The following is a 25833-nucleotide window of genomic DNA, read 5'->3' as shown; positions in this document are numbered from 1 at the left end:
TTATCATTTGAACCATATTGTCCAAGAAAAGACAACTTGACACTATCCAAAAAGAATAGAACTTGTAAGTAAGTGGGTCCTTATCCAAAATGTGCATCATATATACCAGACACCAGGAAATTAAATATCCACAAGCATGAAAGATTCAGCTCACTGGCCAAAGAAAAAGGTTCTCTAAATCTCCCAGGCAGAGAAATGTATGTCTTCTTATAAAATGTTCAGATAAAAATTCCTTTATTAAGACATTCTTAAAAGAATTTGTAAATAAATATACCAGAACGATTCCACTTTTAGACTTAGTCCAAAGAAGTCAGCACTATGCTGGGCACAGTGGTGCAAACCTGTAGTCCTAGCACTCAGGAGGAAGAGTCAGGCAGATCTCTGTGAACTGAAGGTCAGGCTGGTCTATCTACAAAGTGAGTCCAGAACAGCCAAGGGTACACAGAGAAACCTGTCTTTTAAAAAGAAAAAAAAGTAGTAGTATGATGAATCCTAATGATCAGTGCCTTATTCAGCCATCATCAGAGAAGTTTCCTCCTGTAGCAGGCGACACACAGCCAGACATTACCGGTCAGGGGAGGAGAGGAGAGACAGACAGACAGACAGAGACAGAGACCGAGTCGCAGAGACAGAGACATAGAGAGAGAGGGGGACAAACACACAGAAACAGAGAGAGGGAGAGAGAGACAGACAGAGAAACAGAGACACAGAGGCACAGAGAAAGACAGAGACAGACACACAGAGAGACAGAGAGAAATAGATAGATGCATCTTGGAATACTTAGTTCTATGTGGGATGTCTCCATAAAAGTCCCTTTTTCAGAGATCAGGAAACCCCAATGGGATGGAGGACACCAGGAGAACAAGGCCTCTAAATCAACTGAGCAAAGCTCATACAGATTCACAGAAACTAAAGCAGTAAGCAGAGGGCCAACAAAGGTCTGTACCAGGTCCTCTGTAAATATATTTTAGCTTTCAGTTTAATCATATTTGGGACTCTTGGGTATGTAGACTAGTGGGTCTATGATACTAGTGCCTTATCTTGTGCTCTTTTACTTCTGTTAGTTTGCTTTGTAAAACTTCAATGTAATAGTTTTTGTTTTATCTTATTATATTTTATTTTGTAATGTTTTGTTGTTATCTTTTAGAAGCCTGTTCTTTTCTAATGAGAGACAAAAACAAAGTGGATCTGGATGGGAGGAGAGGTGGGGAGGAAATGGCAGGAGTAGAGGGAGGGAGAACTATAATCAGGAATTATTATATGAGAAAAGTATCTATTTCCAATAAAAGAGAAAATAAATTTTAAAATACTTAAATTCACATAAACGTGTACTTTACTCTTTTTGGGTATAACTTTATAAGAAAAAAGAAAATGCTAAGTTTCTATATTAGATTTACTTCCAAAACATACTAGTAATAGACATCAAATTACATTAAGAATATCCTTTGTTAATTTCAGAAATTAAAATATGAACTTATTCCATCCTCCTGCATACATATACATCAAATCTAATCATAAGGACTTAGGAACTTCAGATATTATTTATAAATCTAAATATGAGGCCTTTCCTTTTATATCATTCTAAAACCCTAGCTATATTTATAGATTTATTTTTACTGTGAATCCTGGCTTCATTAAATATTTTCCTATTACAGCATCAGTTGGTCTTTATCAGGGAAATGCATCAAATTTGTTCTTTTAATAAAAGGCTTATGGGAGTGGCCAAGAGATGGTGCAATCATCCAAGCACTTGACCTTGCAAGCAAGAGGACATAAGTTTAGAATTCCTCAAACCCAAGTGAAAAAGTACCACATGTGGTGGTGTAATCCCAACACTGGGGAGGCAGAGAAAAGAAGATCCCTGGGGATCTGACCAGCCCTTTTTGCCTAATTAGTGAGTACTCAGTCAATGAGAGAGCCTATCTCAAAGGAGGCAGTGTGTTTGAAGATGACTCCAAATACTGTACTCTAGTCTCCACACACAAGAGCACACACGTACGTGTATATCCACACACATACACGTATACCCACCTATACACATGAATAAAAAGTATATGGGACAGGCCATTAGGCTAAGGTAGCTCCAGTGTTGTTGATTCCTATCTCAGCAAATCAGGCTCCAACCATGAAAATATGAAAATAAATTTTAATTTTAACCAATCACTAAGAAAATTTACTAATTAGAAACTCTCATCTATTCTCTTGGGGCTTTCCATTACAATCAATCAAACATTTACTTTGTCATCATTTCACACCACTCCATAAAGCTTAAACCTCTTGTGGCTTGGAGATACCCAATTTATAAATCATTCATAAACTTTAAACTGCTTCTGCATTACCTACGCAGTATACACAGTACCATGGGGCCCCTAGCAGTCTTAATTCCACAATAACTGCCCCTGACATTCCTACCCTTTGCCATATACCATGACCTCTATAATGAAAAAAATTAAAATATTCCTCAGTTTGTACTTCTTGTCAGCACCCCAAGTGTTCTTTTTCAGTGTCTCAAATGGAAAGTACCTTTTCTTTGTTTTGGTTTTTTTTCTTTTGTTTTGTTTTTGTTCTCATTTTATTTATTTGATTTTCAAGACAGGGTTTCTCTGTGTAGCCTTGAGCGCTGGACTTGCTCTGTAGAACAGGCTGGCCTCAAACTCACAAAGATCCACCTGCCTCTGCCTCCCTGGGTGCTGGGATTAAAGGATGCGCCGCCAAGCCCCTTCTGAAAGTGACTTTTCTTATATCACATTTTAGAGTTTCTTTCTCTGAGGAAAGGAAGTGAGCAGGCTAGAATTACCACAAAATGTTTCCTGTCACCATTTGCTCTTTTCAGCAGCCCTAGTAGACAACCCCAAATGGGATAGCCCTGTAGTAGTAAGAGGCTGAAAAAAAAACAAAAACAAACAAACAACAACAAAAAAAAACAGGGTGAACTGTCTTCATGAGCACCAGGGGCTACTGTTCCTGCTCAGTTCTCAGTCCTATAATGGAGCCCTCCAAATAAGAGCAAGCTTGCAGATAACCAAACAAAATGGCCCCACAACAGAGAATCCAGACTACCCCCAAGACCCTTGAAAAGTATCCATTTCAGATATTAAGTCCAATGAAGAACCTTATTGTTGAGCCTAACTAGGTAGGAGATGAGGACTAATTTTTCAAATGTAAGTTGAAATCAGCAAAAAGAACAAGAGCGAAAAAAATCATAAAAAATGATTATGATTCTAGGGGATGCTCTGTTGGTAAATAGTCTAGCACACAACAAAAAGAGCTGAGTTTCCATCTCAGAACCCATGTTAAAAGCCAAGCAGAGTGACATGTGTCTGTAACCTCAGCTTTGGGGAGGAGCTGGGATGGGTTCCTAAATCTCACTTGCCAGCCAGTCTAGCCAAATCTGTGAACTTCATGTTCAGTTAGAGAGTTTGTCTGAAAAAATAAAGGTGAGACACTTAGCAAAAATATTGGGACAATTTAGTACAAAAGCAAACATGAAAAAAATTAAATTTGCCTTAGACTATCATGGCTTTTTAGGATAACATAAAAATTGAGAGTCATAATAATGACCTTATTCAAAAGTTAATTATAGTCCATCTATTGCAGTGGTCACAACCTGTGGGTAACAATCCCTTTTATGGGTAAAAGGACGCTCTAAGACCATTGGAAAACACAGATATTTATATTATGATTCATAACAGTAGCAAAATTACAGTTATGAAGTAGCAAATGTAAATAATTTTATGTTTGGGGGTTACTTCAACATGAGGAACTGTATTAAAATGTCACACCATTAGGAAGGTTCAGAAATACTGATCTACATTAAGAAGTCAAATGAAGCAAAATTGATGGTCCATGCCAATAATCTCAGCACTTGGAGGTTTGAAATAGGGCTGCCATGAGTTCTAGACCAGTCCAGGAAATAAAGTGAGACTCCATCTTATAAAACTCCAAAGAAAATAACACACACACACACACAGTGTATATGTCACAAAACTACAAAGACCATCTTTTTTATACCTTATATGAGAAATCTAAAGATCTAAGCAGTCAAGTCAGTTAAAACAAAACACAATCATGTTTGCCAGGAACTAGAAATGAGGATCAGAGTGATTTTACCTAGTCTCAATGCTTCAATGGGAGAGAGGCTGTAAGTAACACAGCCATGTTTTCTTTACACAACTACTTTCATATTCTGATTCCAGTAAAACATGGAATAGATTCACCTTTCCCTGTTCCTCTTACTAAATACAGCTAAAACCATAAAGTATCATAAATAAATATATTCATCTCTCCTAAATCTCTGGGAGGTAGAAAGGACAAGGTTATTCTGGTTGCTAGGGGCCTTAGGGCCTAAGTAATAACATAATAATGAGTCCCCTGGGGTTGGTATTTTAGTAACATATGCTGAACCTTGTGACAGAGTAGTCATCAACTCAGCAATGCAGACACATACACACAATAAATGTCCGTCAAAAAAGTAGGCTATCTCCAGCAAAAGGAACAGGAAAGTGACAACATAAAAAGAAAATGTTTATTAGACAACAATTATCCAGTCAAATATAACAGAAATTTAACTCCAATTCTCATCAGCAAAGTAGGGTGACTAGACTTCTACCTTCATCTGGCTTTAGGTACATATCACCTTACCTATCTCCCTGAGGTCATTTTAAAAGATAGAATGGAGATCCAGTACTTTTATCCATACCAGGCATCAATGAATTCCCCAGTACATAATGGTAATAGAAACCTTTCTCTTAAAGTCAGGATAGTGTCACTGGAAGCCTAGTGAGGCCCTTAAATTTCACGCCTACCTTGTAATAATGGCATCCTTATCCCTAAAATGAGTCTAAATGGATCGTAATGGGGAGAATTTGACTCCTATCCCCACTCAGCAACATAAAAATGTTTCACACATACACACATACACACACACACACACATTATAGTGGTATCAAAGTAAGAGAAGAAAATGATATAAAGAGAATCACAACATAATGATTTAAGGACACAGTTTAAAAGTACTTATGATACATAAAATCTTGAGTGAGAAAAAACATTGAACAGACACCAATATGGAAATGACACAAATATTGTAATTATTCAACAACTATTTTAAGCCACCCATCTTAAAATGTTTCAAACAAGGGAGTCTCAACACTGAAGAAACAATTTGTAAAAATGAAGAGTTTCAGTACAGAAATAAACAGCATAAAAACAGGAGCAAAATTTTTTTTGGGGGGGAAGGGGGTCCAGACAGGGTTTCTCTGTGTAACCCTGGCTGTCCTGGATTTCACTCTGTAGACCAGGCTGACTTCAAACTGAGAGATCCTCCTGCTTCTGCCTCTCAAGTGCTGGGATTAAAGGTATGTGCTACTACCTCCTAACATTTTTTGTTGTTGTTGTTTTAGAATGGAGAAATAAAAATAATCAAAATTAAAAACTCACTGAATGATCTCAACAGAACAAAAGAAGATGACAGGGATTAAATCAGGAAAATTAATGACAGAATGATAGAAATGACTCAGTCTGAACAACAAAGATAAATTGGAAAAAAGTGAACAGAGATTCAGGGACATATGGGACTGCAACAGTAAATTAAATATCAAGGCTGTTAGAGTTCTAAAAGGAGAAGAAAAAAAGTGGTGTTTAAGAAATACACAAAATGTAACTGTTTAAAAAACCCACATTAAAAAGTAATTTATTTTAAAATTGACAGGAACATATGCTTTCCATTTGTGGCATATAATATGTTTTGACATATATAAACACTATGAAATTAATAAATAAAGCTAATATTATAAAACATCCAAGATTTGGCAAAAAATGAGCAACATAATCAATCAACAAGATATAATCAGGATACAGAGAAAACTATATAATAACAGCAAAATATACATTTGTCAAGCTCCCAAGAGACATTCACATAGAATTCATTTCCTGAGTCATAAAACATATGAACAAATTAGAAATATTTGAAATGATACAGAATATGTTTATGACAGCAATGGGATCAAAGAAAAGATTTCCAAACAATTAGAAATTAAACATCTTACCTGCAAATAATCGATTGGTCAAAATGGAAGTTTCAAGAGAAATGAAAAAGTATATCTCAAAACATGTAACATACAGATATAATGACAAGAAAATAGCAGCTTTCATGGGAAATATATGTTGGGAATAGGTGGCCAGGTATGACTATAAAGGGTTAGTACAGAAGAAATTTTTACACTGATATAATAATTCCTGGTTGTGGTATTGGTTAAATAAATCCATACAAGTGAAAATAACATGGAGTAACTGGAAAGATAGCTCAGTCAGGAAAAGGCAAACATGATGCCATGAGTTCAGATCCCTCAGCACACATATAAAAATCAGGGCTTCATGATCCCCATCAGTCATCTGAGAGCTAGAGGATCAGACAGATCCCAGTAACTCAGTGGCCAGCCAGCCTAGCCAAATTAGTGAGCTCCAGGCCAATGAGACACCTTGTCTCAAAAAAAAAACAAAACAAACAAACAAAAACCTCAGGTGGAGAGCAACTGAGAAAGCAATTGACATTGATTTCTGGCCTCCACATCCACATCCACACCCATGAATATGAACGTGTGCATACACATACATCATACATATGAATGTACACACATCTGTACACCCTCCACACCCACCTCAAAGCTATTCACACATATTATTTCACATGTTAATGTTCTATCGTTGTGACAAATAACTTAAAGGAAGACAGTTGAATTTGGCTCCTAGTTTCAGAGGTTTCAGCTCGTTGTTGGCTGGCTCTGTTGTTATGGGCCTAAAGTGATACTGAAACATCATGTGGAAGGGCAGGACAAAGGAAAGATTCTCACCTCACGGCAACCAGAAAGCAAAAGAGAAAACAGGAAGAGGAGAGATAAAGCAGAACTTCTAAAAGCATACATCTCAGTGACCCATTTTCTCTAACCAGGCTCTACTTCCTAACAGCTCATTCAGTATGAACTCATCTAATTAATTACTCTTCATGATCCAATCACCTCTCAACAGTGCTAACTACTAGGAATCAAGCTGACAACACATGAACCTTTTGGTAAAGGGACACTTCTTATCCAAACTACCATATTCCAATATCAGTTTCCTAGCATTGATATTGTATTGTAATCTATGGCCATGCAAACCTGAACGTGCCTCATTGCATCTGACATTGTATTATATTGTATTATATTTCTGTACAGTGCTGTATGAGATAAATCTAATGAAGAGTATAGAGAGCCCTTCCATGTTCTTGTAATTTGTTGTGATTCTTTTATTGTTCATAACAAAGTGCAAGGAAACCACTTATAACGTGGTTTCTTATGACCTAGAAACAAAATTATGAATGCTAAAATGAAAAGTAGTAAATAATATGTTTAATCAAATTGCTATAACAGTGTGTCAGTTTTATGATGAAATTGATTTTAAATGGTAATCTTTTGAAAAGATCAGTGACATAAAATAACAGGGTCATTTTAACAGTGGCATCAAAAACAAATATTAAAATATCTCATCTAAAACCTGCTAAATGATAATTGTGAAGTACCAACAATAAGATACATAAATTACATTTTTATAAACAGCCAAAAATCAATTGCAAAAAGCTTGAGGTTCCTTATTCAGACATTAGTTAGTAAGAAGAATGGAGGAGTTTCATGTCAGATAACTCTGAACCTATTCCTGTGGCTGTTGTGCAGTTAGTTGGACTGCATATATTCCCCATAAAGTATTCTCATGTTGTGTTTCACTGTTTTCTTACCTCTACCACAGAAAGAATACAGTGAGTAAACTATTTGGTGGTAATTAGAAAGAAACAAATGAGAGATAATTACTTCTCTCCACACAATCCAAAATGGTAAACACTGGCCACATGAGGCTATTTAATTTTAAATTAAACAAAATTTAAAAATAAATTCCTACATACATTTTAAGTGCTCAGTATCCATGTGTGGCTAGGGGCACCAAAGTAGAACAATATAGATATAGAGAGTTTTCCTGTACAGCACAAAAATAATGTCACTTCTCCATAGTCATGCAGGTACAGCCCAAAGCCCTCCGACAGGAATTGGTATTGCATTATAATTCTATCTTCAGCAATATTTAGCAGTATATTACAGTAGTTATGTGCTATGCTAGAGTTGGGGAGTAAAATTATCTGAATTTATACATTAATTTCAATTTTTACTAGACATGCTATTTTACTTGTATAATCCTGTCTTGTTTGTTCAAAATTTCATTTTAAAAATGCAGGGCCTGGAGGGTACTTGTACCTGCCTCAAAGGGTTATTATATGGATTGGATGAGACATGGTATCTGATACTTGTGCTCTTTGCATGCTAATTATTAGCATATGCTTTCAGTTTGGAAGGCTAACTTGCTTGTTCTAAGACCTATAATCTATGTGACCAGCAGAAAAGGCAATTGGGAATAGTCAATCACATGAGTAACAAAGAAGTCAAACCCTAACAGGGCTCCTATTTGCCAAGATAGACATAAACAGCAATTGCAGTGTTCCTCCACAACTCGGGGCCAGCACCACAAAAGACAAGACCTTTTCCTGTTAGATCTATTCATCGTCTATGTTTTAAAACATAAAGAAGGAGCTTTCCCTTAGTGTCAAGGAACTCAGAATTCAAAGTTCACTGCCACATTTACCAAATAAAATAAAAGAACATTATACTGTCTATAAAAGAATATGCAAACAAGTCACTTAGTATGTTGGGTGCTATTTCTATCTTTCTTCTTCTTTTTTTTTTTTTTCCTAAGCCATTTCTAGCAATTACATCACACTCCTTGATAAATTATTATGGTTAAATGCCAGTATACCAATACCTTTGTGAATACAACAGGGCTACTCTGCCTCCGTAATAAACTGGATAAATATTGATAGATGACCTACTACATATGGGGCAAGTTTACTCTACACTGGTCATTAGCAAACTATAGCTACAAGACTAAATTTAGTCCCTCTTACTTTTTTTTACAGAGAGCAAAATAAAAATGACTTTCATGCTTTGAAACAGTATGGGAACCACCTTTAACCACAATTGCTGAACACTGACAGGTTTTGGAAATTAGCTTTTGCTGCTGACTTGATACTTTATCTTCATGCATCCTAAAGTTAGAAAACAAAAATTCTAAGTGTAACTGGAGTAAAGTCATTTTAAAGTGTAATGTTTTTAGCTATTATGGAAGCCAAGATGCTTTATATACGTCTGGTGCTGACAAGTCAAAAGGAGAAAATGCCACTTCATACCCACCATAGTGGCTACAATAAAAAAGAAAGATATTGATATGTATAGTTAATTGTAGAAAAGTTTTGACCCAAATGCATTATTTTGGGGAAAAAAAAATAGTGAGCCACTTTGGCAGAGCCTGACACTTCCTCAAAAACTTAAGTGGACTTTAATGAACACAGATATTCCACACCTAAATATGTACACAAGAGAAATACAAGTACATGCATGGATAGAAACTTTCACACAAAGTATAGCTCAATATTTAGAAGAAACAAAAGGTAATAACCCAAGTGACCATAAACTGATGAATGAATAAACCAAATATGTTGCTGTCATAAAACAGAATATCATTCAATCATAAATGTGAATGCAATGATGATATATGATTTGCATAAATTTTAAAATGATTACATTAAGTGAAAAAGCAAGCAATAAAAGACCACATATTTTATTATCTTTTTGTAGTAAATGCTCATAAAATGAAAGTCTATAACTAATGTTTGTACAAGGGCAGCAAAAGGAAGAATGAGAATAGACACAAAGCTTCCTTCTTAGGTAAAGCAGATGATGTAAAACAAACTTTTGGTGGTGGTAACATTTCTGTAAATACTTATAATCATTAAGCTGTATGATTAAAAATTACAAGGTCAAAAACAATTTTAGTAGTTGTCAAGAACAGTGAGTAGGGAAAAGGGGTGGCAGAGGAACATGTGAGAATTCAGGGAAAGTATGGAAATATTTTGTATCTTGACTTTGGTGTTGGTTACACAAGAGTATATGTTTATAACCAAGTACATTGAACTTTATTTAATACCTGAACACAATACCTAAGATTTGTTATATACAAATGATACAATAATATAGCTGCCTCTTAGCAAAAGTTAAAATGGGAACAGTATCTCCAGTCACACAAAAATATACAATATTTATTCTTCAAGTTCAGTCTGTAGCTCCAGCAGTAGTTTTAGACCTTAATGCAAGTGAAAAGGTTATTTCTATAGTTCAAGATCCATTTCCTTGCGCAGTGAGGATCTTTCACCTAACCATCAGTTGGAAGTAGTCTCCAATATAATGACATCCCCCAAAGCAAATATGACAATAGACTTATATCTCAAGTGACAAGTATCATCAGTTAAAATCCTATGCTCCTTCACCCCAGTGCAATCATAAGAAAAAATCGGCTTTTTAAAAATCCAAAATACCTAACTAGTACAGTTCAGAACTGCCAAGGTCATCAAAACAAGAAAAATCTGAGAAACTATCACAAGCCAAAAGCCTTTAAAGATACAGAAACACTGTGTGATTCATACTATCTATCATGGGTGGTACACTGTCCACAGATACACTAATTTAACTGGAAAAAATGTGGAGAACAGTTGAATAGAATAGATCAACGTGAATTTATCTGTTGTGATAATGACAGAAGAGTAAATTAAAACATTAATTCAACAAATGCTACTGGAACAATCGATATCCCTGTGGAAAGATTTGACCTTAACTAACCTGATGTTACACCATATAGAAAAATTAACTAAAATAAATCATAGACTTAAATACAAAAGAGAAAACAAAATTTCTAGAAGAAAAGATGAGAAAAAAAAACCTCATTGAAATCTTAGGTACTCTGCAGTCTTAACTAGGTACAACACTAAAAATAAGAGGGGAAAAAGAGCAAATTCGAATTTTTCAAAAATCAGTGTGAGTTCTGGCAACTGACTGCAGTAGTGGCAACACTTGGGAGCTTGAAGCAGAATTGCAAGCTTGGGCTACACAGTGAGTTGCAGGCCAGCCTTCACTACAGAGTGAGACCTTGTCTATAAAATAAAATAAAATAAAATAAAATAAAATAAAATAAAATAAAATAAAATAAAATAAAATCTTTCACTTCAAAACACACTCCATAGTGATGACGAAGGAAAATTTGAGCCTGGTGGCACAACCTATAATAGCAACTCAGTAGACAGAGGCAGGAGGATTTGCAAGTTTGAGACTAGCTTGAGATACACAGTGAGACCGTGTCTCAAAAAACAAAATAACACAGAACAAAATGAAACAAAGCAAAAAGGGGAAAGACATACTATGTATTGGGGATAAGTTTTTGCATATTACATACTTGACAGGGATTTGGATTTAGACTATGGAAATAACTGTTACAAGGCAACAATTAAACAACCCAATATTAATATGGAAAAAAAAACTTCAGAAGCAGACCCTGTGTACAGAAGATACACCAACAGTTTATAAGCATTAAAAATATGTTCACTACTCCTAGCCACTCTTTATGGAAATAAACATTGATACTATACTATATTATTTCACATCAAATTAAATGGCTATAATATATAAAGGGGAAGAGACACACTTAAAATTCCAGCATTTGGGAGGTTGACGCAGGAGGATTGTGAGTTTGAAGTCACCCTGGGTCTCATCATAAGACTCAAAGAAAACAACAAGAAGCTGAATATACAGAAAGTCTCTGCTGCTTTGGAAAACAGAAAACAGTTTTGTAATTTCTTTAAAAGTTAAACACAAATTGTCCCATTACTCAGGAATTCCAATTTTTACTCAGGAATTTCCACCACTAACAAGAGATAAAAACAATGTCCATACAAAGATGTGTACACCAATGTTCTAAGCAGTATTAGTTATAATAGCCAACAACTAGAAAACACACACACACACACACACACACACACATACACACACACAAACTTTCTATCAGTTGGTGAGTAGATACCCAAAACCGTATTACCCATAAACCGTAACATTATTAGGCAACAAAAGTAAGTACTTATATATGCAACAATATGCTGAAATCTCAAAACTATTATGCTGAGTGAAAGGAAGCAGACTCAAAAGACAACATATTACATTATTTCATTTCTGTGAAATTTTCAGAATGGGCAATTTTATATAGACAAAGAGTACATGAGTAGCTGCCTGGGCAGGAAGTAAAGCTAAAGATGAACTAAAAATGGACATGAGATCCTGGGAGGATCAAAATGTTCTACAACTGATTCATTGTATCAGCTAATAGCTGCATAACCCTAAAAACTTACTAATAATCAATTACATATTTAAATAGGTATAACTTATTTAATGTTATTTTTGTAGTGCTGAGGATTGAACCTAGGGTCTCACACATGTCAGGCAAATGCTTTACTACTGGGCATCCCTGGAACCAGTTGATTTTTATGTTATGTAAGTTATCACAATCAAATCGTTAAAATAGGGGGAAAAGTAAAACTGGGTGGAGAATATGTGGGAATTCTCTATTATCTTTGCAACATTTGTTTTGAGACAGGGTCTTGCTATATGTATCCTTGCCTGGAACTTATATAGCTATGTAAATCAGACTGGCCTCAGACTCAGAGAGCTACCTGCCTCTGCTTCCCAAGTGCTGGGATCAAAGGAATGAAATATTACACCCAACTTTGCAACTTTTCGATAAATCTAAAACTATTCTGGAAAAAATGTTTAAATTTATTTAAATCAAAATCAGAACTTATGGCCTTCAAGATGGTTCCAGAAGTAAGCCTGATGAATTTGTGGTAAATCCCCAGTCCCCACATGAATAAAGGAGAGACTCAACTCCTAAAAGTTATTCTTTGACTTGCACACTCATGCTAGGCATGGACACACACACACACACACACACACACACGAGAGGGGGGATGCTAAGTTAGTAATGGTTGTGACTCACATCTGTAATACCAATACTCAAGAGGCTGTATCAGGACACACAATAAGATTCAATAAAATAATTAGCATTTAGAAAATGTTCATGGATTATTAGTAATCGGTAGCAGCTTTCTGTGTGAAAAGATATTTTCAAAGAATTTCTGTAGATTAAAATAAATTAAAAATCTCAATAACTTAAGAACATTTGGAATCAATTTTGACGATAGAGAATATTAACTTTAAACCTCAATTAAGCAAAATTGTGTCTCCCTCAAAGAATTCTGTTCTCATTAATATTTCTGTGTTAAAAAAAACTATATTCCACCGAGGGATGCAAAGATAGCTGAGGTCTTAAGAACACTGGTTGCTCTTCCAGAACATCTGGGCTTAATTCCAAGTGCACACATGACAGCTCACAACTGTCTGTAAGTCAGATCTCAGGGGATCCAAGATGCACATCATATACAGACACACACGTAGAGAGAATACACATGCACATAAAATAAAAATAAAGGCTAACACATTATATATACGTATATATATATATATATATATATTCCACTATTATTAAATCCCAAATTTCATCAGTTAACTTTTCTCATGATTTGTCTTCTACACTTGGTTTTACCACCTGCCCTGCAAAGCCTAAAATGATCTGGGTTTTTACAAAAAGTTTGCTAAACCCTGTTCTATACCATAACAGAGAGACATAAACATAATCAGTCATTTTTAAAAATACATTTTTAACATTCTTTCTAATGCCCATTTGGATATAAAAAGCTTATAAAAGATAATCTTTGCATCGTTTCTGCTGTGGCACTATTTGGAAATTCCCTTTAAAAAAAAAAACTACATTGTTAGTTTAACATTCTAGCAAAGCCTCGATGTAATTGCCATTACCATGTTATTAAAGTGACAACCTCATACCCTGGTATCCCTAAGGTGACCGCAGTTAAGTAGCGATGTCACCAGGCTACAGACGTGAGGTCTCTTAGATAGTGGCTCCTATGGCATCACACCCTGTCCTTAGTATCACTCTAGCACATCACCTCTGTATGGTGTCATGTGTAGCCGCTGCTGTGGCAGAATCCTACTCTGATTCCACTCCGCCGGGATGCCTGTGCTTCTTTCTACTCCTTGGACAGTGGCAGGGAGGGGGAGGGTAGTCAGATGTTCAAGCTCAATGTAGTACTCAGCTCCAACTACTGCCCTTCCGCCTGCCACTGCAAGTGAGGGCCCTTAAGGACAAGATCTTTAGGATCCCAGAATTCTCTTGCTCTGCTACATTTCCGTTTCATGTGATCAACTTAGCGGCCCACCAACGACCACCCACTCTAACTCTTTCACACAGTGCCACCAGAAGCCGCTCCCATTACCTGACTCCATTCTCCAGCTGTCATCCTGGGCCAATTCCACCGGCAACTTGACTACGACTTTCTCAAAGGATTCTGGGACTTGTAGTTCCACATTGCTAAGAGCCAGAACCGAGTAGCTTGCAAATACACCTCCAGGCCCGGAATTACCTTCAAACTGCAACTCCCAGTAGTTCCGGACCATGGGAGGGGGCAACAAGGAAAGCAAGCCAATGATTGGAGAACCTCTAGCTTTTTGATTGGTTGCCGGAACAGGAGACGTAGAGGGGCGGTCCTTGAGTTTCACGGAGATCTTGGGAAGGCGAAATGGAGGGGTGTGTGTCTAATGTAATGGTCTGCAACCTGGCCTACAGCGGGAAACTGGATGAGTTGAAGAAGAGCATTTTGGCTGACAAATATCTGGCTACTAGAACCGATCAGGTAAAGCAGCTGGAGGGCCTGTAGCCTAGCTGCAGGCGTCAGTGAAGTCCTATGTGGTTTCCCGGTCCTGACTTGTTCCAAGGCCGCGTCTGCCCTCCTCCCGCCCCCTACACCCTCTCATAGCCTTAGGTTAGCTCAAGACTTGCTGTCCAACTCTGGCCCCTTACAGTTTCTGGTGTGTGAAGATTTTTTTTTTCCTGTTTGTGTGTGTGTGTGTATGTGTGTGTGTTGTTGTTTGGTTGGTTGGTTGTATTTTTTTTTCCTTGTTTGTGTATGGGTTTTTTTTTTTTTGGTTGGTTTTTCTTTTTTCCTGTTTCTGTGTGGTTTTTGTTTGTTTGATTGGTTGGTTTTTTTCTTCTTCTTTTTTTTTAATTTCTTTTGTTCCCCCTGTTTGTGGGTGGTTTGGTTGGTTGGTTGGTTGGTTGGTGGTTTTTTTCCTTCTTTTTTTTTTTCTTTTTTATTTTGTGTGTGTGTGTGCCAGGAAGTTTGAGAGGAGACGAGAATTTCAGTCAAGTATAAAAAGCAGGTGTTGTCTTCTGTTTGATAGACAGTGTTAAACATGAGTAAAGACAATGCATCATGCTTCAAAATCTCCATGTCTCTTTTAGAAAATAACTTAAAATGAAGCAACTGTTTTCTCTGGAATTTTCATTTATTACGCAGCAGGAGAATTACCCTATGTTCACTAACTTTGCTTTGGTTATGATCTGGTAATATGGCTTAAATTTAATAAAATGAATTATATTGAGACTTAATCCACTGAAAATGTAACCATTCTTCAGTCCAGTCAGTGGCATAAAAAAGAGAGCTAATCAGGATTAAGAAGTTTAATACATTCAAAGGAAGCCCATTGCCTGCTCAGTTTCCAAGTGGGTTCCCTAGTAAGGGATACAGGGACTGTCTCTGACATGAACTCAGTGGCCAGCTCTTTGATCACCTCCCCGTGAGGGAGCAGCCTTGCCAGGACACAGAGGAAGATGATGCAGCCAGTCCTGATGAGACCCGGTAAGCTAGAGTCAGATAGAAAGGGAGGAGGACCTCCCCAATCAGGGGACTAGGGAGAAGGCATTGGGGGAGAATAAGGAGAGTAGATGGGACTGGGAGGAGACAAGGGAGGGGGGCTGCAGCTAGGATACAAAGTGAATCAATTGTAATAAATAAATAAACACATAAACAAAATTAAATTTAAAAAAGTTTACTACAGCAATTAATTTGTAGACTTGCATCCAGATTTAAACCACCTGAAAAAAGGCATGTAGGAGACTATTGGTTTTAAATGAGTTAATGTTAATGTCATATTTTTTTGTTCTTTAAGATATGATCTCCCTTTGTAATGCATGCTGCCCCTCCAGTCAAGATCCTCCTATCCCCCAGCCTCCCAAGTCCACCAATAATAATGTACTTGTGGGTTTTTTTGTTTGTTTGTTTTGTTTTTTGACATAAGTACTTTTCTTGGTGCTGAAATATTGAGAGGTGAACAATCATGGTATTTAGGATTGTGTTATAAACAATGCCCAACAGGACCGTAGAGGTGGCTCAGTGGTTTAGAACACACTTTTACCTTTTTTTCACAACTTCCTGTAACTCCAGCTCTGGGAGGATCCAGTGCATCTGACCTCCCCATGCACATGTGGTTATCTGAACAAACCCACCCACATGCACACTATAAAAAGTAAAATCAAGTCTTTTTTTTTTTAAAGGAAAATTCAAGTAAAAAAATCTAGAAGAAAATGTGGCAAGATGTTTTTTTGTCAAATCTGGGAAAGAGGCACCTGGATTTCTGTCATCTTCCCTCTCTTTTATGTGCATTTGATTTTCATAGTTTAACTGGTGTCTGGGGACTCTGACAGGGAAGACTGTAGGTGTTCACAGCCTTGACACTTCCAGCTGGCTTCGTGTCTGAGTACCTATAGCATCTCCTCGCAACCAGGCAACTCCCTGAGTGTCACAGTTAAATTAATTTAAAGGGTAGGTTTATAGCTCAGTTGCACAGCACTTGCTTTAATTTGCAGGAGGCCCTAGGTTTGAGTCACCAGCATCATACACGCACACACAAAATGCTATACAAGCATAAATATAATCATCACCTTATATTGCTCAAAGCTAAGAAGTACATCACGCAACACAAATAGGGACTCTTTAAAGAATCATGATTCCTACATTAAAAAAAATAATTTTATTGCACTGATTCTGTGGGGTGTGTTGTTATAAAATAATCTCAACTATTTATATGAACATTTCTCATTTCTTTCTCCATAACTTAATTCATGTGTTCACCAGATGTGGCATATGCCTGCAATCCTTGCCTTTAGGAGAAGGATTGAGAATTTGAAGCTAATGTTGCTACATGCATGATCAAAATCAAAACAAAAATTCACTTGTTCTTTGTAGAGCCTCTCACTTGAAGTCCATGTGGTAACAGAGACTTCCTAGGCATGGAGCATGGATAGATTGACCCTGGACACATTGTTTATGTGAAGTAATGTTGTTTTCTTTATGTACAAAACTGGGATAATATAGAATGGTGGGGGTCAAAAAATGATGTATATAAAAGTAGCACAATGCTTCACATAGGTGTACCTAAGTGTCATAATTGTAAACAGCATATCTCCATTTCTGTGAATGTATTAAAATCAATGCTTCTATTCCCTATTCTGCCTAGAATTCCTTACATTCATTGATGTTATTCAGCCAGTCACTAATACCTTGGCTTTCCAAATGCTAGTAAGTAATATGGTTTAAGGTTACCTACCTGAGGACCTGGTGCTCATTTCGTATGTTCAAACTACAGGTTTTTCAGCATCAGTATTTTTTTGCTCATTTGTCTTCAAGAATGTTGATAGCTTTGTTCCCATTTCCCATATAGGACAGCAGAACAGCATTGCACTGGGCATGCTCAGCTGGTCATACAGAAATTGTTGAATTCTTGCTGCAACTTGGAGTGCCAGTGAATGATAAAGATGACGTGAGTACTATGCAGAGTTGATAAGCTCTTGGTTATCTTTAGACTCCAGCCTTGTATTTACTGAAGCCTGCATATTAAGCTCATAAACAAAATTTTAACCTTTATAAGTAGGGAGTTACAGTATGATCTTAGTGAATAGGCACAGGGCTAATGGTTGTACTGTTTTAGAGTGCTAATGAAACTCCATAATTCAGGGTGAAAACACAGATCAGAGCTTATTACTGTGAACTTTAAAAGACTGTAAACATTTAATGTTGAAATTGTTGGTGACTATTGCCTTAATCATAAAGGCCTATGTATATGTGTGTTATGTAAAACATTTATTATAATGATATTGGCTATATTAAGATAAGACTTGTAGGAGCCTGAAAGATGTTTCAGTAGTTCAGGGGGCTTTGCTCTTGCAGAGGACGAAAGTTTGGTTCCAGTACCCATCTTGGGTGGCTCACAACCTCCTGTAGTCCCTACTTCAGGGATCCTGACACCCCATTTTGGCCTACACACATATATACATAAATAAAAATAAATCTTTTTTAATAATTAAGATTTTTAGAAACTGAGAATAAAAACTTTTTGTAGGCACAGGTAAATTTTCAGAGATATTTACTGAAGTAATATAAGAGAATAAAAACATCAATTTTATGGGAAAATGTTTGAACAGCACATAGTGTACATACTTTGTAAAGTAATATCAGTTATTCCAAAGAATAGCAGAAAAATTATTACACTATAATGGTAAGTAGAAATTGTGGAAAACACACTTCACAGAACTTCATAAATTCTGATTCTAATTTTTATTTTTTAAAGTTATTACATGGGAGAAAACCTATTAGAATTAGTCTAATATACCATATCTGTGTTATAGGATTGTGTTTTTTCATTAATTAATTAACTCTGTATACCAACAGAAGCTTCCCCTCCTTCCTCTTACCTCCCCTTCGCCACCCCCTCCCTTTCTCCTCAGGGAATGGGGAGGCCTCAAATGTATTATCAACCCACCCTGGCATATCAAGTCACAGCAGGGCTGCATGCATCCTCTCCCACTGAGGCCAGATGTAGCAGTCCAGTTAGGGGAAAGGGATCCAAGGGCAGGTAACAGAGTCAGAGACAATCCCTGTTCCAGTTATTAAGAGACCCACATGAAGACCAAGTTGAACATCTGTTACATATGTGTAGGGGGTCTAGTTCAAGTTCCATGCATGCTTTTTGGTTGGTGGTTCAGTTTCTGTGAGCCCCATGGACCCAGGTTAGTTAATTCTATAGTTTTCTTTCCTCCCTCCCTCCGTCCTTACCTCCTTACCTCCCTCCCTCTCTCCATCCCTCCATCCCTCGCTCCTTCCCTCCCTCCCTGGCTGTCCTGGAACTCACTCAGCTGCTAGGCTGGCCTCACAGTTGCAGAGATCAGCCTGCCTCTGCCTCCCGAGTGCTGGGATTAAAGATGTGCACCACCACTGCCAGAGTTCTATAGGTTTTCTTGTGGTATCCTTGACTTCTCTGGCTCCTTCAGTCATTCGTCCTCTACTTCCACAAGATTTCCTGAGTTCTGCCTACTGCTTGCCTGTGGGTCTCCACATCTGTTTCCATCAGTTGCTGGTTGAAGCCTCTCAGAGGACAGTTACACTAGTATCCTGTCTGCAAGTATAACAGAATATGGTTAATAGTGTCAGAGGTTAGCCCTCTCTCTCTCATAGGATCGGTCTCAAGTTGCGCATGTCATTGGTTGGCAATTCCCTCAATTTCTGCTCCATCTTTATTCCTGCACATTTTGTAGGCAGGACAAATTTTAGTTTGAAAGTTTTGTGGCTGCGTTGGTGCCCCCATCCTGCCACTGGAAGTCTTGCCTGGATACAGGAGGTGGCCATTTCAGGTTCCATATCCCCTGTTGCTAAGAGTCTTAGCTAGGACGATTATGGCTATTTTAAAATAATTTATTTTGTTTTTACTTGTGTATATGTATGAATGTGTGCATCTATGTGCACTTACGTGTAGAAGCCAGAAGAGAGCTTCAGATTTCTAAGGGCTGAAAATACAGACCATCTTGAGCTGGTCCTTTGGAAGTGCAGTAAGTGCTCTTAAGCACTGAGCCATCACTCCAGCTATTTTTTTTTCTTTTGTATTCAGTATTGTTTCCAAATTTTCTACAGTAGTTAATGGAGTGAGAGGAAAATGTTGTTAAATTGTTCACACAACTCTGTAAAACTTGAATGAATGGTAATGTTCATATGTCGGTCCTCTTTTTTTCCTTGGCTTTTGTAAAACCCAACTTTTATACAGGCAGGTTGGTCTCCTCTTCATATTGCTGCGTCTGCTGGCCGGGATGAGATTGTAAAAGCCCTTCTGGTAAAAGGTGCACAAGTGAATGCAGTCAATCAAAATGGCTGCACTCCCCTCCATTATGCAGCTTCAAAAAATAGGCATGAGGTATGGATCTGTTCCTGTGATTTTTTTTTCCTTTGAGTTTTAAACCTGAACAGAAACACAGATTTCTGCATTGTCTGCTTGCTGTCTTTTCCAGATTGCTGTCATGTTACTAGAAGGCGGGGCTGATCCAGATGCTAAGGACCTTTATGACGCTACAGCAATGCACCGGGCAGCAGCCAAGGGTAACTTGAAGATGGTTCATATCCTTCTTTACTACAAAGCATCCACAAACATCCAAGACACTGCGGGTAACACTCCTCTGTAAGTGACAAATAGCAGCCATCTTCAATCTGCTTATAAATGCAATTCATACTGATGCCAAAAAAAAAGAAAGGATACTAAAGCACAATAACGATGATGAAAATTACCTATCATTTTACTACCCCAAAATACTGATAACATTTTTACATATTTCCTTCTAGGTGTTTTTATGCATATAACTATATTTAGAATATAGTAGCAAAAATGAGCTCATATAGGAGTTTTATGTTTTAATCTCATAGTACATTGTAAACATTTTTCAGTGTCATTTAATACATTTTAAACATTTATGATGGCTACACACAATCCATTTTATGGTTGTGCAATGATTTTAATCATCTGACACTGATTATTTAAACAGCTTTGAGCTTTTAACTGTTTCAAGTAATGATGCATAGACCAATTTGTTTAAAAACCTTTGCCCTTATTGTGGATTGTGACCTTAGGATTCTGGATTCCTAGAAGATGAATGATTGTTTCAACAAATATACATATTTCAAGACAAATTGCTTCCAGAGGAGTTGTCTCATTGTACCTTCCCAATAGTATCTTAACAGTTCCCATTACCCCCCCTTCAGCATCAAAATTACCCTTGTGTTGTATAAGAGGTGACATTTAGTGGTTAGAATTTACATTTTGCTACAGATTTTGAAATTTATTAATGCCTAAAATTATAAGATTTTGTAATCTTTCTGTCCCTTTTTAGAGGAATTCATTCATTTTGACAGACTTTAAGTGTTCTTGACACAGTAAAAATAGGAACATTATACCCTATCAATTGAAAATATATTCTCAGTTTGTCCTTTTGTTCATGAGTTTTCAGCTGTCAGAAGTTATCAAGTGCTATATAGCCAAGTCTATTCATTTTCAGTACAACTAGAAAGCTTTCTCTTATTCTGAGATTGATTGATGTGGATAACTTGAAACCAGCCTTTACCTTGATAGACTTTTTTTACATACCTGTTTTTCTCCTTTGTTAAATAATTACCATTTTGGATCAGAAATTTTGGGTCTTTTTTGTAGTCTAGAATAAGGGACAACCTTTTCTCCTCTGACTTTAATACAGCTTTTTAAAGTATTATTTTTAAAGGCTGGGCATAGTGGCACATGCGCTTAATCCCATCCCTGGGGAGGCAGAAAAAGGGAGAGCTGTGTAAGTTTGAGTTATCCTCCTCAACATAAGCTAATTTCAGGCTAGCCAGGGCTCCATAGTGAGACCCTGTTTATAAATACAAAAACAAAACAAAACAAAAACCTGGCCAGCAGTGGTAGTGCATGCCTTTAATCTTAGCACTTGGGAGGCAGAGAGACAGTGTTTAAGGCCATCCTGGTTTATATAGCAAGCTTCTATTAACCAGTGATACATAGGGAGCTCCTGTCTTAAAAGACAATGAGTATTTTTTTTAATTGAAAACAGAATCTTCTCTCATACGACACACCCCAACCACAGTGTCTCTTCCCTCCATTTCTCTTAGCTCCCTACCATCTTTCCTTTCCCCCAGATTCATACCCCCTCCATTTCCTTTTTAGAAAAGAACAGGCCTCCATGAGGCAATAGTCAAACAGGACAAAACAAGACACAATAAGATGAAAGCCCTCAAACTGAGGCTAGACAAGGTAACCCAGTGGCAGGAAAAGAGCCCCAAGAGCAGAGAAAAGAGTCAGAGATGCACCTGCCCCAACTGTTGTTAGGAGTCCCACAAAACCACCAAGCTACACAACTGTAACATATATGCAGAGGACCTGGTGCAGACCCATGCAGGCCCCATGATTGCCTTTTCAGCCTTTGTGAGCACATATGTCCCCTGCTTGTTGATTCAGGGACCTTGTTCTCCTGGTGTCCTCCATTTCCTCTGACTCCTTATACTCTTTCCTCCCAGTCTTCTGCAGGGTCCTCCCCTGCTCCATCTCCAAGGGAAAGGACCCAATGGAGACCAAGAAAAAGTATTATTTTCTTAATTCTTACTTTAAAAATCTTTCTTGTAGGCTTATGTGACTTTTTAAATGAGTATTCTAGCTTATTTCTCTATGAATCACACCTGTCTGGAAATAGTCTAGGTATTGGATTGCATAGGGTCCTTGGGAGTCAGTACAGATGCTGCCACTTTCAACTACATTAAGTACAAACATTAAGAAACCCAACTTTCCTCCCCCTAAATTTCCTAATCTGTAATAGTATAGTTGTAATTTCTTTCTCACTAGATTTAATAAAATGCTATGTAAAGTGCCTAAAACTTTGCCTGTCATACTCTGTAAGTGACTGGCAGAGATTGGTTTCTTTCCTCAACCAGTTAACTGTTGAACCTTTCTATCATAACAAAAACTTTAACCTCTGTGTCAACTTTTACTGTAATACAGTGCTGATTATACCATGATTTGCAATGTAGATATACTGATCAACTGTTTTTTCAACTGTTTTTCCAAAAGTCACACAAATTGTTATAGAGGCAGGACATGATTTGAAGTGTCTTTAAATTCTAACCCTGAATTATTATTACATGACATGTTTAGTGTAAGAGCTAATCAGCTGTTTTAGTAGGACCAGAATTATGATTTATGATATAGTTTTATATATCTATTCTACTTAACTTCAATTTACAATCTTTTCATCCCAATTGAGTCCCCTTTCCTGATTAAATAACTTTACAGTATTGCCACTAACTAATGATAAGTGTGTTAGACTAGAAAATCTAACCATTTTGTAGAACTGGTAGTGACTAGTTAATCTTTGTTATACCCAATTTCAGACACTTAGCGTGTGATGAGGAGAGAGTGGAAGAAGCAAAATTGCTGGTGACCAATGGAGCAAGTATTTACATTGAGAATAAAGAAGAAAAGACACCCCTGCAAGTGGCCAAAGGAGGCCTGGGTTTAATACTCAAGAGAATGGTAGAAAGTTAAGCAGCTTGTATTTAGTCTTTGTATGTTTTTTTTTTCCTCACTGTCCTGGAAACTATTATACTGTACACAAAGCATCTTGTGTGAATGAAAACATTTTCTAACCTTCACAATCAGACACCATGTTTTATTGCTCCTGCTGCAGTACCTATTCTAAGCTTACAACCCACTTTCCAGGTATTGAAAAACTGTTGAGATTGTTCTGCTGATGCTATTCTTGTTCTCCATTAAATCTTGATATTGTGGAGTCAGTGGTCATGAGTTTTGAGCATCCTCCCATGCACCTGCTGTCCAGCTATGTAATCGGACACATCCAGAAACTGCCAGCTGATTGTATCAGGTGGTAGTTCTGTGCTTTCCTCTTTGTAGTGAAAACACATAACACATCCTGGCTTATTTTTCAAGTTCACTAAGAGACCTATGCCAAATATTTCTCGTTTCAGCTATGAGGTTAATTTTTTACAGGAGGAAGTTCTATATTTTAGTGGACCAAATTTTAAGTTGAATTGTATGTTCCTAAAGTAATAAAGAACAAAAGCTTGTGTACCCATGTACCTTTTTGACTAGCCATCCTCCAAAACAAGACGTTTTTTAAAAAAAGATATTAAACGTATCTACGTTGACTCACCTTGTTTTGAAAAGAATTGCCAAGCTTACTAAAGTGACATATAACAAAAATATATTTTGATTTGTATTTCAAGTACTACAAACTTGTATTTGAAGTATTACAAAAAAATAAACTATTGAAAGAATCTCCCAGTTGCTCTTTCAAGTCAGTTATACATTCACTCAAACCTTAAAATCTTGAGCTAAAATATTTTTCTCAGTTCAGGATAGTTCTAAAGTCAATAAAAGTAATGGAGCTTGAACTACAGCTAAAATCCATAAAAATAGTAATCCTTTGAATTGTCAAATTAATGTAGAGTGAAAGGAAATTAATAATTATAAACTTGAACTCTATTTAGAAGAGCACTTTAACTGATTAGTAGTCAGCAAGTGTAGTCCAAGTGACTCTTCAAATTAATTTTAATTTTAGTTTTTTGCTGCAATTATTGCTTGAAAGATGTGATCCAATTAAAAGTTTGGGGTCAAAGACTTAAACACCTCGTGACTAAAATAAATTCTGTACATATTAGCTGCATTGTTGTTATACAAAACTTTGACACAAATATTCTGAGTGTTAATATTTATTAGAATGAGTCAGGGAAGTATTTTCATATGAAAGAAACATTTGTTAAATGGTGATGGTAGAATTGATGATGATGAGATTATTTGTTTCTAGTGTTTTGTTTGTAATAGGATCAGAATGTATAGTCTTTTCTCAGGGGAAAGGCATTTCCTTTTTGTAAATTTTGAGATTTGCTCAGTGAACAGTACAGATCAAGCCAAGCTTCAGGAAGCTGGTAGGCTCTTAATATTTTCTAAATCAATTATATAAACTAGGATATTAATGATCTTTGACATCGATCAAATTGCTACTTGTTCATATAGGAAACCAAATAAGGAAAAGTCTCATTCAGGTCTCTAGGTCTTGTAATAAAATGAAGATGATAATTCAATTGTGAAGCTAACCCAAGAATGTATTACAGAAGAAATAGGTTAATGGAAACTGGAAACAAAATTGTAAGCTCTTATTTCTATGTGTAGGTGGATGCATTTGTTTGAATATAAATGTATGTATGTGAATCAAGTGCCTAGGTCATTGGGTTCCCTACAGCTGGAGTTAAATGTAATTTGATCAATTAAAAGTATGATCAAACTATGAAAAAAAAATGTAATTTGAGCTGACTAGCAAAGGTGGTATGAACTGAACTCAGGTCCTCTTCAAGAACAGTACCTGCTCTTAACCACTGAGCCATCACTTCAGTCCTGAAACTGGAAGACTTTACATAACTTTCTGTTATGAAAATTTAACATTTCTCTTAGGTTCTATATTTGAGGTAAATATGTGTCTCACCGTGATAGGATGTTTTAGTTTATCTCTGTGACCAAACCCCCAGTAGTTTGATTCCATAATTCCTCAACTACTCCAACCTTAGTGAATTCCTTATATGGTTATGTCTGCTCTTGTCTGTTTTCATGTTCTTTTATTCTTAGGCTCCCAAACCGGTCTGTTGGTATGTTTGCTATAGTATGAAAACTTCTTTACTTTAGGGTTCATGGCTCCAGCTTTACAGTTCTATTGACTGCCTAAAACTGAAAGCAGAACTTTGTATTTTTTTCTGTGTTTTTAGTTTTTATCAAATCCTCAAAGGAAGCCATGATTTCCCCGAAAAGGTCCCCTGAATGATAGGAATAAAGAACAGTGAATCAATTGCCCAAAGATACAGTTCAACAGCCAATTTCATCTTCTCTACTTTGTAAGATTTTTTTTAAAACATCCTTTCTCACTAAGATAGAAATATTCATTTTGTTGAAAAAAATTCCCAGGGCTAAAGAAACAGCAAATTACAAAACCAAGTGCCCCTGGTGTGTGTTTGTGTGTGTGTGTGTGTGTGTGTGTGTACATCTTTATACTCTAACAGCAGATCAAGTAGATAGCACTGTGGCCTTTTTGTAATCA

General features: G+C 36.7%; 2 protein-coding genes across 3 annotated transcripts in view; one reads left to right on the top strand and one right to left on the bottom strand.

Annotated features, from left to right (window-relative positions):
- Positions 1-14064, bottom strand: part of Atg4a (autophagy related 4A cysteine peptidase) — a 54496-nt gene extending 40432 nt beyond the window's left edge. Inside the window, exon 1 of the mRNA XM_060375498.1 lies at positions 13982-14064. Coding sequence (XP_060231481.1) covers positions 13982-13997 — 16 coding nt within the window. The 5' untranslated portion in view covers positions 13998-14064. The remainder of the gene's footprint in view (positions 1-13981) is intronic.
- A 498-nt stretch (positions 14065-14562) lies between these two features.
- Positions 14563-24022, top strand: Psmd10 (proteasome 26S subunit, non-ATPase 10). 2 transcript variants are annotated; one of them, XM_021662298.2, is made up of 5 exons: positions 14563-14725; positions 17592-17690; positions 19965-20111; positions 20206-20293; positions 23120-23257. In XM_021662298.2, the coding sequence occupies exons 1-5, from the start codon at positions 14612-14614 to the stop codon at positions 23125-23127; spliced, it is 456 nt and encodes a 151-aa protein (XP_021517973.1). In that variant the 5' UTR covers positions 14563-14611; the 3' UTR covers positions 23128-23257. The 2 variants fall into 2 exon arrangements, with proteins under 2 accessions (XP_021517973.1, XP_021517972.1); XM_021662297.2 differs by having other exon boundaries at positions 14564-14725; positions 20206-20372; positions 23120-24022.
- Positions 24023-25833: the final 1811 nt, after the last annotated feature.

This window comes from Meriones unguiculatus, chromosome X, assembly GCF_030254825.1.
Source record: "Meriones unguiculatus strain TT.TT164.6M chromosome X, Bangor_MerUng_6.1, whole genome shotgun sequence".
NCBI lineage: Eukaryota > Metazoa > Chordata > Mammalia > Rodentia > Muridae > Meriones > Meriones unguiculatus.
The sequence above is the reverse complement of the archived record's forward strand: the minus strand, read 5'-3'. Positions and strand labels throughout refer to the sequence as shown.